Here is a 15,089-nt window from a genome sequence, read left to right as displayed (position 1 = left end):
TAAGAGTTCTCTTTTCAGTCCTAATGGGAGTGAAAAAGCCAATGATTTTTAAATCAAGTAACAGAGTTGCTATATATTACAGAATCCCAGACTGGTTTGGGTTGGAAGGGACCTTAAAGCTCATCCAGTTCCAAGCCCTGCTACAGGCAGGGGCACCTTCCACTAGAGCAGCTTGCTCCAAGCCCCTGTGTCAAACCTGGCCTTGAACACTGCCAGGGATGGGGCAGCCACAGCTTCTCTGGGCACCCTGCACCAGAGCCTCACCATCCTCATAGTGAAGAACTTCTGCCTTACATCTAACCTGAACTTCCCCTGTTTCAGTTTGAACCCATCACCCCTTGCCCTATCACTACAGTCCCCCTTCAGTAGACCCCCTTCAGATACTGGAAGGCTGCTCTGAGGTCTCCATGCAGCCTTCATTCTCTTCCTTGCTTGGGAAGTGTCTTTTGCTGTCTACAATGGGTTAAAAATGCCACTCAGTAATGGAGGAGAACTCAGGCCTTTCAGTTTCCTCCCTCCAGCCTGGGCTCTGGAGCCAGTGTATTTGTAGACTTTGTGGTTTCTGAAATCAAAGTCACTAACGCAGTCACGTAACTAAAGTCCGCATGAATTACTACACTCTGTGTGGTAGTTCAGTGGGAACGTGTCATATCAATTTTGGCTCTTGTATAAACAATTAGGCTTTGGCAGTGTGTGTTGCAGCTTGATTGAAGAAAGCTCCCAATAAATGAAATGACTATGTTTCATTTCATAATTATGCTGGGTTTTTTAAATGGCCATAACATGCTTTTTAAAAGAAATAAATGGAAGAAATATGATATACAAACCTACCGTGTCACAACGTAATGCCATGTGGTCATGTCTGACTCTCAGCAGTGATTTCCATCTTTCTCTACTTGTAAAGCAGTAAAAGGTAGGCATATGTATGTACTTGTGTATATATATATATAAAAAAATATATATCAACCTTGGAAAGAGGAGACTCAGGACACCTTACAGCAGCCTTCCAGTACCTAAGGGGGCCTACAGGAAACCTGGAGAGGGGCTTTGGACAAGGGCCTGTAGGGACAGGACAAGGGGAATGGCTTTAACCGGACAGAGGGGAGACTGAGATGAGCTCTTAGGCAGAAGCTCTTCCCTGTGAGGGTGCTGAGGCGCTGGCACAGGGTGCCCAGAGAAGCTGTGGCTGCCCCATCCCTGGCAGTGTTCAAGGCCAGGTTGGACACAGGGGCTTGGAGCAAGCTGCTCTAGTGGAAGGTGTCCCTGCCTGTGGCAGGGGTTGGAACTGGGTGAGCTTTAAGGTCTCTTCCAACTCAAACCAGTCTGGGATTCTGTGAATTTTTTTACCTGTGGACCATGTAGCAGCTGCACTGGGGTTTACCATGCAGTGCTGGGTGTTGCAGGGGAAGCTGGCAGCTTCCAGTGTGAACTTCCTTCAGTTCCTGCACTGTACGCAGCTAGAACCACCAGATGCTTGCTAGGCAGGGAAGAGTTATTGCAGTAAGCTAATCTGTCAATCATGTGCCCTTGTCTTTACAAGAGTAAAAGGAAAGAATAAAATCCCTAACAGGGAGGGCATGCAGAATCCCAGACTGGTTTGGGTAGGAAGGGACCTTAAAGCTCACGCAGTTCCAACCCCCTGCCACTGGCAGGGACACCTTCCACTAGAGCAGGTTGCTCAAAAGTCACAGAGCCACAGACCGTTGAGAAGTGCTCTAGATGCTTTGCTCCTGCTCCCCCATTTATTTCAAGTGTTTGCTAAGTCAGAGTTGTAACTCACAGATAGTTTACTCCCATAAAAATTTTGGTTTTGAAGTCATTGCTGAAGCGGTGGGAAGGGGATGTGTCCTTCCAGAGCTTACAAATTGCTTCCTGGGTCTTTCTGAATTCTTTCAGGCTTAGAAAGCTGCAGTGCTTCTAATGGAAGTACGCACAAGCACATGCTCTAATGAGAAACACTTTGCCCCATGCACAGCTCTGTCTCTTCCAGACATTTCTCCCACACATTCGGGCTGCGGTCTGACTCTCAGAACCACTGGTTTTGATCATATTCCACAATTTACTTGTTGAAGTTTGTGTTGCTTTAGGCGGTTCCTCTCTGATTTGCCGATTTAGTGGTCACTACTTGATGGTCTGTTTGCAGTGTTTTGAGAGGTCGGTGTTTGCAAAAGCAGTTGGGGGGAAATCTGGAAAGAAAATATGTTAATTTCTTATAGATGGTGCAAAATATGCCTTTGACAGGGAGAAGGTTAAAGCATCTGGCATGATAATGAAGGGATTAAAATGTCTCTTTGCTAACTATTTCAGTGTTCTTCTATTCATTGAGTTTCTAGCTGCTAACCCCAGTCTTAACTCATTTCCAGGATTATTTATTAATGCAATTAGTGCCCAGAAACTCCCATTATGTCTTGTACATTACTCTACCCCGAGTCCTGTAATGGTTTAAAGTGGATTATGTTAAAATCAAGTAAGAGAAAGCAATGTGGTACTGCTAATTTGCTTGGGAAATGCTGTATCTTGGTGGCTTCTGCTGCACAACTGTAAAAATATCATTCCCACAGCAAAGGGGGGGAGGGGGGTGTGTTTGCATTTTGCATTTCACTTTTTTCCCAAACTCCAAAGTTCTGGCAGCGTTTGATGATGTGTTCTGCCTGCCACAGAATTAATGTCTGACTTCCTCTGAGGAGATTATCATTCCTCTATGTTCTCTGTGGTGGGGAGCTTGCTTTCCACATCACTAAGCATAGATGCCAGTCAGAATTTACATGTTGTTGACCTCAGCCTGCTCCATAGGAATGTGTTTCTTCCCATAGTAGATGTGCTATGCCTGTTGATGACTGGCATTGAAATACCAAAAAGCAAGTTCCATGAAAGCAAGGTTTTCACCCACCCTGCAGCCCCCCCATCCAGTCCATGTCTCTCCAGCATCTCCCATAATCAATCTCCCCCACACCCACATCAGAAAACCATCTCAATGCATTGTAGAAATTTCTTCAGTTGTTTGTGACCCACAATAGAATCATAGAATGGTTTGGTTTGGAAAGGACCTTTAGATCATCCAGTTCTAACCCCCTGCGATGGGCAGGGACACCTCACAGTAGACCGTGTCGCCTAAGGCTCTGTCCAACCTGGCCTACCATATTCTCTTCCAGCAGATCCTGGAGTGGTAATATCCCCCAGTGTGAACTGTTGCCCATGATCATGAGCTTCCTTACAATTTTCAGATTCTTCCTCTACTCTCTTGGCAGCATGTCACAGAAGCCCACCACAGCATCCCCCTCCAGTGCTGACCCATAAGCCCTTAGAGCTCGTTGTAGAGACACTGTGTTGTTGCCAGACTCTTTCCAGTGGTGCCCAGCGACAGGACTGTTGCAGATTATCTGAAGTTTTATTGAATCTTTCTATATTTTGTGTTTGATTATGAAGCAGTTAACTATAAGAACATCTTGATTTAAGAAGTTAGCCTCTATGTTAGCATGGGATGCTGTGTTAGCTTAGAAATTAGATGCTGTGTTGCTTCAAGTCCCTGTTCTCTGTGAGATGCTCGCCTTAGTCCTTACTCTCTAGAGCATAACCAAAGCACCTAGAGTCCATTGTATATAGGATGAGTTATGTGACAACCTGGCAAGGCAGAAATCTGGCCGGCCAACTTGGCAACAAAACTTACTTTTAAGGTGACCTAAAGTAAACTGCCTTCATTATAATACTAAAAAGCACACCCACAGATCGAGAAGACCCTTGCCCAAGTGAAGACCCTTCCTCTGCGCAAGCGTAGTAGCAGAAGAGAATGACACTGCAGATATTATAATTGTACGTAAATCACTAACCAATCATTGTAACTGGGAGTGTACTACCTTGTGATTTTTGTGTATAAATGTAAGGATGAAATCAGCATTGGGTGTGCTTGATTTGTGGAAATTCCACCTAGCACCCAGCGCTGCTGCCTGCTTCTTAATGCTACATTGGTGGTAAGGAGTTTTATTCTCCCAGCTTTCGGTGACAGGACGAGGAGCATTGGCCATAAACTAAAACATAAGTTTCATCTCAACATGAAGAACTTCCTTCTGTTGAGGGTGGCAGAGCACTAAACAGGCTGCCCAGGGGGGTTGTGGAGTCTCCCTCGCTGGAGACATTCTAAACCCTCCTGGACACGTGCCTGTGTAACTTTCTCCTGGTGGCCCTGCCTTGAAAAGGGTTGGACTGAATGATCTAAAGAGGTCCCTTCCAACCATAAGGATTCCATGATTCTTTGTGATCCTATGAATGCTGGTTTGGGCTACGAAAAGCAACCTGACCCCTGTCCTCACCCCTGGTGATGCTGTCACCCACCAGCATCAACAGCCCCCAGGAGCTGCCCATTGCATGCCAGCTTCCTTACTTCTGGGGCAGCACCCTAAAAGCTAATGGGATGACTGGGATACTGCTGGTAGCATAAGAATCACTTGTGGTTATGTCTGGCTGCTCAAAAGGCAGTAATCAGGAAACCTCTCCTAGCAGCACTGTGCAGGAAATGGAGTAAGCTGTTTTGAGAGGGGTTCCTGTGTTTCTGCAATCACTGATAGCTCCTGTGTTTCTCACTGTTCCCCACAGTCAGCCACCTGCCTCACCCAGCACGCAGGAAGCAATCCAGGGCATGCTATCCATGGCAAACCTCCAGTCCTCAGAGTCCTGCCTCCAGCCATCGTGGGGAACCAACCAGGCGAAGAATAACTCCATCTCCACACAGAACTCTAAAAAAACGGGTGGTGGCAGCAACAAAAACACCGGCAAACGGTTACTGAAGAAAAGCACAAAGAACAACATCGACATAGAAGATTATGATGAGGACCAGGACCACTTAGATGCCTGTTTTAAAGATTCAGACTATGGTGAGTACAGATGAACTCCTGAGTGTGTGCCTGGGGCTGCATGTACATACCTGTGCATGTTTGCACATACACCCATGTTTCTCATGATGCGCTTGCTCACATTCTGTCCCATTGGAATCCACTGGGTGTTTTGGGAAGGAGGAGTGCAAATAACAAGAGACCTGCATGGCAAAATTAAGCAAACACTGTAAAGATGGGTAGGCTGACCCCAGAGCCAGTGGTGACATGGCCATCCAGACAGACTGTATTTGGGGCATGTCACAATCAGACGGTCTTAAGAAACATGGAAGCCCACTGAAACCACAGCAGTCAGCCAAGAAACAGGAAACTGTCCCAGAAATGTGTGTCAGGTACTAGTACTTATGACAGAAATGTCTTTGTCTACACAATGGCAATAAAATATCTAGCTGAGTGAGAAGTTGAATTTGTACTTGGAAAAGGGATCCAGTGGTGTTTTGAGTGCTGGCAGAGAATGCCAGCATCTGAAGCAGAAATGGGCACAAAGCCAGTTTGCACCAGTTACATCAGTTCTGCCAGAATAATCTGGAGGGGTGTTTTTGAGTATAAAGAAGTGAGGAAATGAAGAAAAGGAATAATGTGAAGACTGGTAAGGGCTGGAAAATCTGAAGTCCCAAAGACAGCAAGAAGTTGGTAGAGGTTTATACTGCATAACAGGAGAGTCCGTGTGTGTGTTTGAGTCTCCCTGACAAGCAGGGCCATCAGAAATCATTTGTTACGATTGGAAAAGTGGAGTTTGTCTTTTCACATTACTAACAGAGACACCAAGGTGAGATGGAGATGCTGTGACGTTGCAGAAGGCTGCCCAGCCATTTAGAGTGCCCTTGCATGCACTGGCGGTGCTGGAACGTGCCACAGCAACGCCAAAATCACAAGTGAGGTGACAAATGGCAGCTAGCAAGAAAATCAAATGTGTGTGGAAAAAAAAAGAAAAGGAAAGCAGAAACTTCATAGTCCAGGTTAGGACAACATTTAGAGAGATCAGTTGGAGTTTATCCCACAGGCCTGTAAAGGGTCCTTTGGCAGAATGGTTCACATTTACCTTTTGGATACTTGCACTGTGTCTTATTTGTCTCTGCCTCGTGGTGCAGGAGTCACAGGAGCCAGGAAGCTGTGTGCTGAATGAAGGGGTTGGCTGATGTGCCTTCAGTACCAGTCTAGCTTGAGATAAGGAAACCTGTTCATGTCTCTTCTAGCTGTGCTGATGCTCCACAGACAAGAGGAAGAGCTGATTTTTGCTGTCTGAGAAGTTTCACTGTTTAGGCTGAAAGTACTTGGTCACAGTTTAATGACAGCAGCTCCCAGGTGTAGTGTGTGCATGAGAGTAGAAGTTCCCTGAGTGGTGCAGCTGTGTCACCACTCAGTGGTATTTCTGGGGCCCTTGCTATTGTAGCTGTGCTGCCTGTAGTTACTGCACCCACACAGAACAAGTGGGCCTCGATGCAAGGGTAGAGCTGTTTCCTACACTGAAACTATTGCCTTTGTTTCCCGCTGTAGTTTACCCTTCTCTTGAATCAGATGAAGATAATCCAGTTTTCAAATCCCGATCAAAGAAAAGGAAAAGCTCAGATGATGCCCCTTACAGTCCAACTGGTAAGTCTGTCCTGCCCCGACTCAGGCTAAGTTGTGCAGGTCCCTAATAAACCAGCCATTTTTCGAGGAGTGTGGAAATTGTAAGACCGTAACTGGCAATTTCTTTATCATGTGAAGGATTAATCCTTCCCCGCACAGTGGGAGGTGACAGCCTGTGCTGGGACTCATGCCGAGCGGTGTTAGCCTTCCTCTGTCAATCAGGTGGCAGGAAATGTCATTCCTTGGTGGGTTGTTGGTTTATTTTTCTTTGCGCTCTTGGTGATGGAACAGTTGGTGGCCACCTTAGCAGTGGTGTAGCCATGAAACCCCGGACAGCTGAATAACCAGGGCTTTTAGGGGTTGGCTGTGTAAAGAATAATGAGAGAGAGTGTGGGAATAGTCCTCCAGGTTCAGCCAAAGCTGGTGGTCTGGAGGGATGGTTTTGTTGCGGCACACCAGAGTCAGTGACAGGCCAGGGGGTCCTTAGACCTCTTTGATGTGCCCACTAACGAGGAGGTCTCTGCAGCTTGCTGTGTGTGTGACAAGCAGCCCATGTCTCATCAGCTTGTGGCACGCATGTCCACCCGCAGCTCGTGGGGCAGTGAACACTTTCCATTTGGAAATGATGCTGGAGTCGCTCATATCTGTAGTGTAGGCAGAAACCTCCATGGCTTTGGCTTCATTTAGCTGCAGCTGCCAGTGAAGTTGCTCAGCTGTGTTTCATCCTTATTGGCAGCTTCTCCCCAAGCCACTGTGACTGGAGGCTGTTGGCACCTCCTGGCTTTGCACGCGTCCTGGGGAAGGAAGGGCAGAGGCTGCGGGATCCCTGGCCCTCCCTGCACAGGAGGTGGGTGGTAACGCTGCTCTCACAGGCACCTTCTGCGCATCTCACCTGCATCTGCTTTCCTTGTAGCACGAGTTGGCCCCTCGGTGCCTCGACAAGACAGACCAGTGCGAGAGGGCACAAGAGTCGCCTCCATTGAAACTGGACTCGCCGCTGCTGCAGCCAAGTTGTCACAGCAGGTGAGGCTGCTTCAGAAGTCATAGCTACCAGGAAACAAAAGCCCTCTCCCTAGCAGCAGCCATGCTGCCGTAGCAGTGCAGTGTCAGCCCTCCCCAGTGTTTACTCATGCCAGTGACACAAGGCTTAGCAGTCTCAGGGATGTGATGAAAGTCCAACAATGTCACAACATGACAATGCTGCAGCTCAGAGTAGGCGACGTGTTGGAAGTGTAGAGAAGGATGAGCGAGCGTAGCTACCAGGCTAAGACAGAAGGAGGCTGCCTGAAAGAAGCATGCATGAACAGCACATTGATGTGTATCTGGTGTGACTGGTGTGATTGCCTTGTCTGTGGAAATTGGCTGCTGAGAAGCATAAGGATTAACTTCCAAAGACTTGGTGAACTGTGGGTAACTGTGGGTCAGTTTAGCAACGACTGAGGAACTCTTGAGTGTTGCTGAGTGTCCGGTCTCTGAAGAGTTCAGATGCTAAGTGCCCAATGCACACAGGCCCCACAAATGAGGCAGGAAGGTGACCAGGTCTGCTGGAGCAAGGCTGGTGAGACGCTTTGGCAAGCTGCTGGAGATGCAGGTTTTGATGGTGTTGGGCTTCTGTGGTGTGTACTGCTGAGTAGAGGAGCTCTTAAGAATGGCAGCAGGGTTTCATAAAGGAGTGGACTGAAAGTAGGCAAGGGAAACAACATGGTGGCAGAGCACTGTTCTCATGGTATGTATGTATAAGTGCAGTTACAGGTGGAAATAACATGTATGTCCTAGCAGGAAGCAGAGTCTGGGAATCAGTGGGATGTTTAATGTCCTCCGTGCTGTTATGAAAATGTATGAAGATACCTGAAGATAGGAGGTGACAGTTTTTGTGGAACATCGAAAGATTTGTCCATGCAAAACCCCGCTGCTCTCCCGGGGCAGGGTCGTTTTGGTCCTGGCTGGCTCCCGCTCGCTACAGTGTGTGCAGAGTTGACAAACAAGGAGGCTCTGCACAAAGCACACACGTAGGTCAAGAAAGACAATAAAGGCAAATGTTTGCCTGCAGCAGAGAGACCTGTGAGCGAGACGGTGTTGGAACAGCCCCTGAGCAGTTTGTACATGGCAAGCTTCATGGGTTTTCGTTGTATCAGGACCTTAAGCAACGCCGCCGGCCCTTGCCGTAGCTAAAGGTCTTCTGGGGATTAATCTGAGCTTCATGTTTGTCATTTTAAAGGAGGAACAAAAAGGCAAGAAGAAAAAAAATACCAAAAAGAAGCTGTCAGCCAACAACGTGAACAAACCGGCTCAGGAAGGCAGCTCGCCAGAGCTGAAGCTGGAGTCACATGCCAGCAGCCTCACAGATCACGAGTACACCGCAGGGGCCAGCACCTTTGGGGTCGCCCAACCTAACAGGGGATCGCAGCCGATGGCACCCGGTGTTTTCCTCACACAGAGGAGACCCTCATCATCCTCGCAGAACAATGCCTCCACCAAAGGTACCAGGAAACGCCTGGAGTTATCGTGTAGGAATGGGGAAGGGTGAATTGGTTGTGTAATCCATGCCTTTTGCAGGGACCTCACATGTTGTATCTGCCATGGGTATGTACAAGTGCTTCAGTAGGTCAGATCTGGTCAGAGATAGGGCCCGTGGCTTTGGCTGTCCTGGCATTGTGGGCCCAAATATGTGTTTGCTTCTGGGCTGTTTGTTGCAGGGTGTGAGGCATCCCGTGCTAGGAAGTACTCCTGAGCATGCCCTGAGGCTCCTGAGGACACCTGCAATGGTCACATCGCAGTCCAGCCTGTCTGGCGAAGCTTGTCCAGGGGAAGATACATCCATGAAGGCTGTTCTGCCAGGGCTAGGTCAGGCTCTGCTGTGGTTGGGTGGTGGTTGTACACCAGAACCTGTGAGGACATCCTCCCAGCACATGTAGAGCAGTGCACATCTGCAAACTTGTCTTGAGAGTTGCCACAAGGGAGCAGAGGAATACCAAACCCTGGGAGTAACACAGCTGCACAACCAAAGCCAAGAGAGAGGAAGAGGTCGCTGCTTGTCTGCTGTAGGGAAACTGTTACAAAGCTGAGGCTGTGCTGGAGTCTGGGCTAGGACCTCCTATTCTCTGCCTGAACTTTGCTCAGCGAGCGTGACAGAGACAGGTGTGGGACAGGCACTGCGTAGTGTGAAGATTAAGGGTGTGATTCTACTGGGGAGTCCCTGATGTGAGCCAGGCGATGTGGCAGATGTTTCCTGTGTTCCCCTCTGTTTGAGTGGGGCACATCAGAAGTAGAGCAGTGTCCTGACAAACTGTAGAACACCAGAGCAGCTGGAACAGGCCATACAGGATGTACATTGCCCATGGTAGGTGCTAGGGTCCTGCCAGGAGCTGGTAATACCTGTGGCTGTCTGCAGAACCAGAGTGGAATGAACATATTTGCCTGGAATTATGTCTTTGTGGTGAAATGGTGGCATTAGTCTAACAGGTCCAAGCCAGTGGAAGATGTGATGGGAAAAGGAGGGCTGAATGAAGCCAAACCCCAGTCTGGTTGGTGAGTCAGGGCATCGTGAAGGGAGCCTGATCACACCTTGCCCATGGTATAGCTCAGTCCTCAAAGGAGGGAAAGAGCCATGTGCCAAGAAAGCAAGTGGCTGATGTTGCAGGGAGCAGAGCACTTTCAGAGCCTCCTGTGCAGAGTCTTGGGACAGCTGGGGGAACCAAGGGGACTTCAGGGTGTCTCTCTGCATGGAGCACAGGAGAGTCCCAAGTCTGGGATCGCCCCAGATTGGGCATCACTAGGAGTGAAGGAACTATGGAAGGAGTTGGTGGGATGAAGCAGGAATTAGGGGGCTCTAAGGCCTCCTCAGGGAAGGTCTGTCAGTTTTAACGAGTGAGGCAAAAGGATGAGAAAAGAGGAAACTTCCCATGGAAGGTGTCACCCGCACGGTCATGGTCTTCAAGGCTGGGGCACTTAATGCAGATGGGGAAGCAGAGAGGAGCTGAGTGCCTGTAGGTGTCGCACACAGGTGCGCCAATGGCAGCATGGTGGGAAGAGAACAGGCTGTATGGGTTTGTGTGTGCCCAGCAGTCCTGGGTGCATTGGTGACCGGGGAAGCTTCTGTCCCTAAGGTTGCAGCTGGTGAGCAGAGAGGAGCTGCAGCAGCTGCCCAGGACCAGCACACAAGGAGCACAGACCTCACTGAAGCACACAGCTTGTGAGCAAGGGCCTGGGCTCGTGGTGGTGATGTCCGCTTATGAGCATGAGGACAGGAACACTGTCCGCTTTGGGTGTATTGTAGTGCCTTGGTGCTAGCCTGAATCTGTAGGAAGTAAGTGTGTGTGTGCCCGTGCCTGTCTGTGTGTGTGTCTTTTCCGTGTCCTTCTGGCAGGGTGGACATAGGTGGTCTCAGTAGTACTGGAGGAAGAAAGGGCAAATAGAAATGTGGAGCTGCGATGGTATGTGGGTTGGTCTCAGTGCAGTGGTCAAGGGACCAGACATGCTCAGGGCAGTGCTTGGCGCAGGACTCATGGTGACCCACGAGCTCAGCATTCCTGGACTACAGATTTCCCATAGAGGTGCTCAGAGATCCCTGGGGGGTACTGTAATGGCCTGCTAGGTGTGAGGAGCTGAGGGTGCCCTTGTTGTGTGTATGCAGCCCTGCAGAGCGGGACGGTGCTGGCATGGCTGGGCTCCGACCGTCACCCTGTGGGCAAACAGGTCACCCATGAGCAGGGAGCTGGGCCGGGTGCTGGGCCGCAACAGGGCTCAGGGCTGCAGCTGGAAGGAATGAGCTGAGCCCCCACCCCGCGCAGGGGGACTCCGCCTCCAGGTCCGTGCCCCGCCGCGGTGCGCTGGCCGATGGCGGAGGGACGGTGGCTCCCCGGCGGCGCCGGGCAGGGCTGGTTGCGGAGCGGTTGCGGGCGGCGGTGCGGGGCGGGCCCTCACGCTGCTGCCCCACTCTCCTTCCAGGGAAGCGCACGAAGAAGGGGATGGCCACGGCCAAGCAGCGGCTCGGCAAGATCCTGAAGATCCACCGGAACGGGAAGCTGCTGCTCTAGCGGCGGGGCCGCGGGCAGCCGCCGCCGGGCTCTCGGCCACCATCACCACCACCCCGTTAACTTTCAGCGGTCGGACTGTACAGAATCCTGCTATAAATATTTTTTAATATAGATGTCCTTTCTCAGAGCGCTGAGACTGACTAGCCGCAAAGTTAATACTAACCTGCCGCGGAGAGCGGGCGGGCCCGGCCCAGCGCCGGCGCCGGCCCCGGCCCCGGGCCCGGCCCTCAGGCGGAGCCGGGGGGAGGTGCTAAGGCGCCGCGCCAAGCCGCCCCCCTTCCCTCCCGGCGGGCGGGCGCAGCGGGCCGGGCTGCGGGGCCGCGTCGGGGCCGTGGGGCTGGCGGGGGCCGGAGTTGGGCCGAGGCCTCGTGCTGAGGCTTTGTGCTATGGCGGCCGTTGTGCTGAGGCGTTGTGCTATAGCGGCCATTGTGCTGAGGCGTTGGGCGCGTTTCTCAGGCACCCCCTCCGTCGCCCTGTGCAGCTGCGCTTCCCGAGGCTCCCTTTTCCTAGAATGTAGCTTGTACATAGCTTTTGGAATAACCGCCGCCGGTTTTTTACAAGGGGAAAGTCCCTCCGGGGCGCCGCCCGCCGGTACCAGCTCTTTGCGTAACTTCTTGTACGAGGAGGGAGACGAAGTTATTTTACTAGCACCTTGTGGAGTGTTTCCGTGTTTTGTGACGATGTAATTTATTAATGTTTGTAGCTTTTTATATTTGTACATTTCTTATGGGCTTTGTTTATATACACACATTACCGGGGCGCGGCGCCCGCGGAACCAGCGCCCCCCGCGGGAGGCGAGGTGAGGCCCGCGCCGGCATGGGCGTCGCGCCGGCTTTTTTTATTATGATTATTATTATTAGTATTATTATTTTTTCGCGACATGTACATTTCTAACAAAGTTTATCGTGGCTATCTATCTATGACGGTGTTTTATTTACCGATTCATATCAAATGCTCTTGTATCGAGTTCACAAAATCTTCAAGTAAGCCTAGAGCAAAGTTTAAAAAAAAAGAGGAAAAAAAAAAAAGGGGAAAAAAGCAAAGTAAACTATTTCAGGTTTTGTACACAACCGCCTGGGCCTGGCCTTTTTGTGGGGTGGGCGACGGGCAGTGCGTGGCTGGGAGAGAGGCAGCCGGGTCCCTGGGGTGGGCAGGGTGGGCAGGCAGCCCCCATAGCAGCCTGCGCTGCTTGGCCGCTCCCTCCACAGGAGCAGGCAGGTGGGGGGCTCTGCTGCCTCTTTGCAGGCACATCTCGGGATGCTGAGCCCTGTCTGCCACCCAAAACCTGTCCCGAGTCCTCTGCTTGCTGTAGCACCACAGGAAACCCTGGCTGATTTGGCATGGCCTCGAGTGTCCTGGTAGGACCTCATGGGCCACCCCGACACGTCTGCCCACCGCCAAGCACTGCTCTTACCATCCACCTCCCTTTCACAAGCATACACACACATTTCCCTCTGCTTCCTTTCTCCACTTCGGAGGTCACCAGGTACCTTTCCCCTTTTTTTCACCCACTGACACATCAGATACCTCACCTTTCACTCATATCTACTTCGAATCATTTCTCCTGACTGACCCTCCTGTCCCTGGGGCTGTTTTCCAAATGCTTCTTGTAAATCACAAGAGGGACACAGATGTGTGCATCTGCTGCTGCTCCTGCAGTTCTCTTTCCTAATACAAAGCCATTCACATCTCCCACACCTAGGCTGCTACCTGGCTCTTGGCCACATCATACTGGAAGAGGCATGAGCCAATTATGCCTGCAGAGAGTCACCCATTACCCCTGCTGACAGCCCCAGCAGGCTCAGGGTTAGCCTGGTAGAGTCCTCTGCCTAAAGGTATGCGTGATGTGGCCTCAAACCTGAGTCATGTTGGTGGCAATGACACAATGGGATAATACAGAACTTTTCACTGACCACATCTCTTCAAACAGGTTGCCTTTGGATGAAGCTTCACTGTAAGGAATTCTTTAAGGACCAAAGGTCGAGTGTGTTGTCAAGTGATTGCTGCCTTCTTGGGTGCCTCTGCCTCTTAAATATCCACACTGGTTTCTAGATCTCTGATGCACTGCAGGCAAGCACAAAGGTTACGTGTATGCAGGAGGGGTGGTTGCCTTTTATTATGTGCTGTACGAGGCATTGCAGAACTTATTCCAGTTAAATGTCAGCTTTCCAAGCAGGCACCCTGTGGTGAGATGTGGTCAAGGGATGAAGAGTGTTCCTCAGGGGAATGGTCTGGCAACCCGTTTGGATTGAGGAGTCTGAAGGAATGCTGAGAAGTTACTTTAAGCCAAGGGTAAGCTTTTGGCCAAGGACAGCATGACAAGTGTATACTGGAGCCCAGGGAATGTTTCTGTGGGGAACAGGGTACCAGGCCCCAGGTGGATGTATCAGCACAGTACAATCAGTTTGATCCTCTCTGCCGTCCAGCACAGAACTTGGTCAGATGTTGGCCAATAGCTCCTTACAAAGTCCCAAGCCAAAATGGTAAAGCTTGGATAGAGTGAGCTGCAGGCACATCTAGTTCCTACCCGTGAGTTCCCTGCTAGAGTGGGGAAACCACTGCAGGCAGGGATGTGACCTGCCTGCATCCCACACCTTTGCCTTCCGATTCCTGCCCTTGTGTTCCCACCAAGCATCTTGCACTGGCTCACTGACCTTGTAAGAAGCTCACGCAGAGCCAAAAAATAAGCTGTTTCATTTTCCTGTTCGGAAGGAGTTTTGGCTCCGTGGAGAGTGGTCAGTGATCTGTTATGGATTCTTTCAGGTGCAAAGCCCAAAAGAATATGTAGGTGGCCTGTAATGTGTGGCATGGGGGGGTTTTGTAGCTATGTTCTCTTGAAGTCACACTTCAAAGCAGTTTGAGTGTGATGGTCCCTCATGGATTGAGGGATTGAGCACTGATGGAGAAACTGCTGTGCCTGCAGCTGCTGGGGTTTGGATTTTCTCACATTCCCATCCAGCATCCCTCAGTGCTCAGACTTCATGAGATGGACAAACCACACCAAGCGTATGACATCTGTGGACACATGCTGACCTTGTTGCTTTTCCCAAACACCAGACAAGACAGTTATGCTACTGCACCGCTTGCTTTGGTACGCTACATCAGCACATCATCCCACAGACACCATCGCTCTGACTGACCGGACATCTCTGGATGCTGGTGAGTTTTTGGGGTTGATCTTGCAATATGTCCTCAGAGAGACATTTTGGACCCGAGGGGAGGTGGCTGATGGTAATAGCAAACGTTCACCAGCTGGGGGAGTTCCCAGTTCAGAAACAGCCACAGCCCAAAAAGCAGGACCTGTTGTAATAAAACGCCTAGCACCTCCTAAGGCTGGGTGACACCTACGGCCTTTGTTAACCGGGCTTATTGCAGCAGCTCAGAATGCCCTGTGGCTCATTCCGGTGTACCAGCGCTCCGAGGAGGTCACTGCAAGGCTCTGTTTCAGCGTGTGCAGAAAGCACTCACAAAAAAGCAATGACAGAGTGTAGCTGCTGCAGCCCGGAGGAAACCATGCTATGGCAAACCAACACGGAGCTGCAGCTCTCATCCTGTCACACGAGGTATCAGTTCAAGCAGCAGGGAGGACAGCAGA

The 15,089-nt window shown here is 50.6% G+C and overlaps 1 protein-coding gene across 5 annotated transcripts in view; it reads left to right on the top strand.

Moving 5' to 3' along the window:
* The window catches only part of PHF2 (PHD finger protein 2), an 82,229-nt gene extending 69,453 nt beyond the window's left edge, over positions 1 to 12,776 (top strand). For 2 of the 5 annotated variants that reach the window (XM_080625370.1, XM_080625369.1), the window contains exons 18-22: positions 4,591 to 4,868; positions 6,384 to 6,479; positions 7,372 to 7,481; positions 8,677 to 8,938; positions 11,406 to 12,776. In XM_080625370.1, the coding sequence (XP_080481496.1) occupies positions 4,591 to 4,868; positions 6,384 to 6,479; positions 7,372 to 7,481; positions 8,677 to 8,938; positions 11,406 to 11,494 (835 nt within the window). In that variant the 3' untranslated portion in view covers positions 11,495 to 12,776. Of the gene's footprint in view, positions 1 to 4,590; positions 4,869 to 6,383; positions 6,480 to 7,194; positions 7,482 to 8,676; positions 8,939 to 11,405 lie in introns of those variants that run through there. The other 3 variants (XM_080625371.1, XM_080625372.1, XM_080625373.1) reach the window with 3 other exon arrangements.
* The last annotated feature ends 2,313 nt before the right edge of the window (positions 12,777 to 15,089 follow it).

The sequence above is a fragment of the Psittacula echo genome, assembly GCF_963264785.1.
Source record: "Psittacula echo genome assembly, chromosome: 9".
Lineage (NCBI taxonomy): Eukaryota > Metazoa > Chordata > Aves > Psittaciformes > Psittacidae > Psittacula > Psittacula echo.
This window is presented reverse-complemented; position numbering and strand designations above follow the sequence as displayed.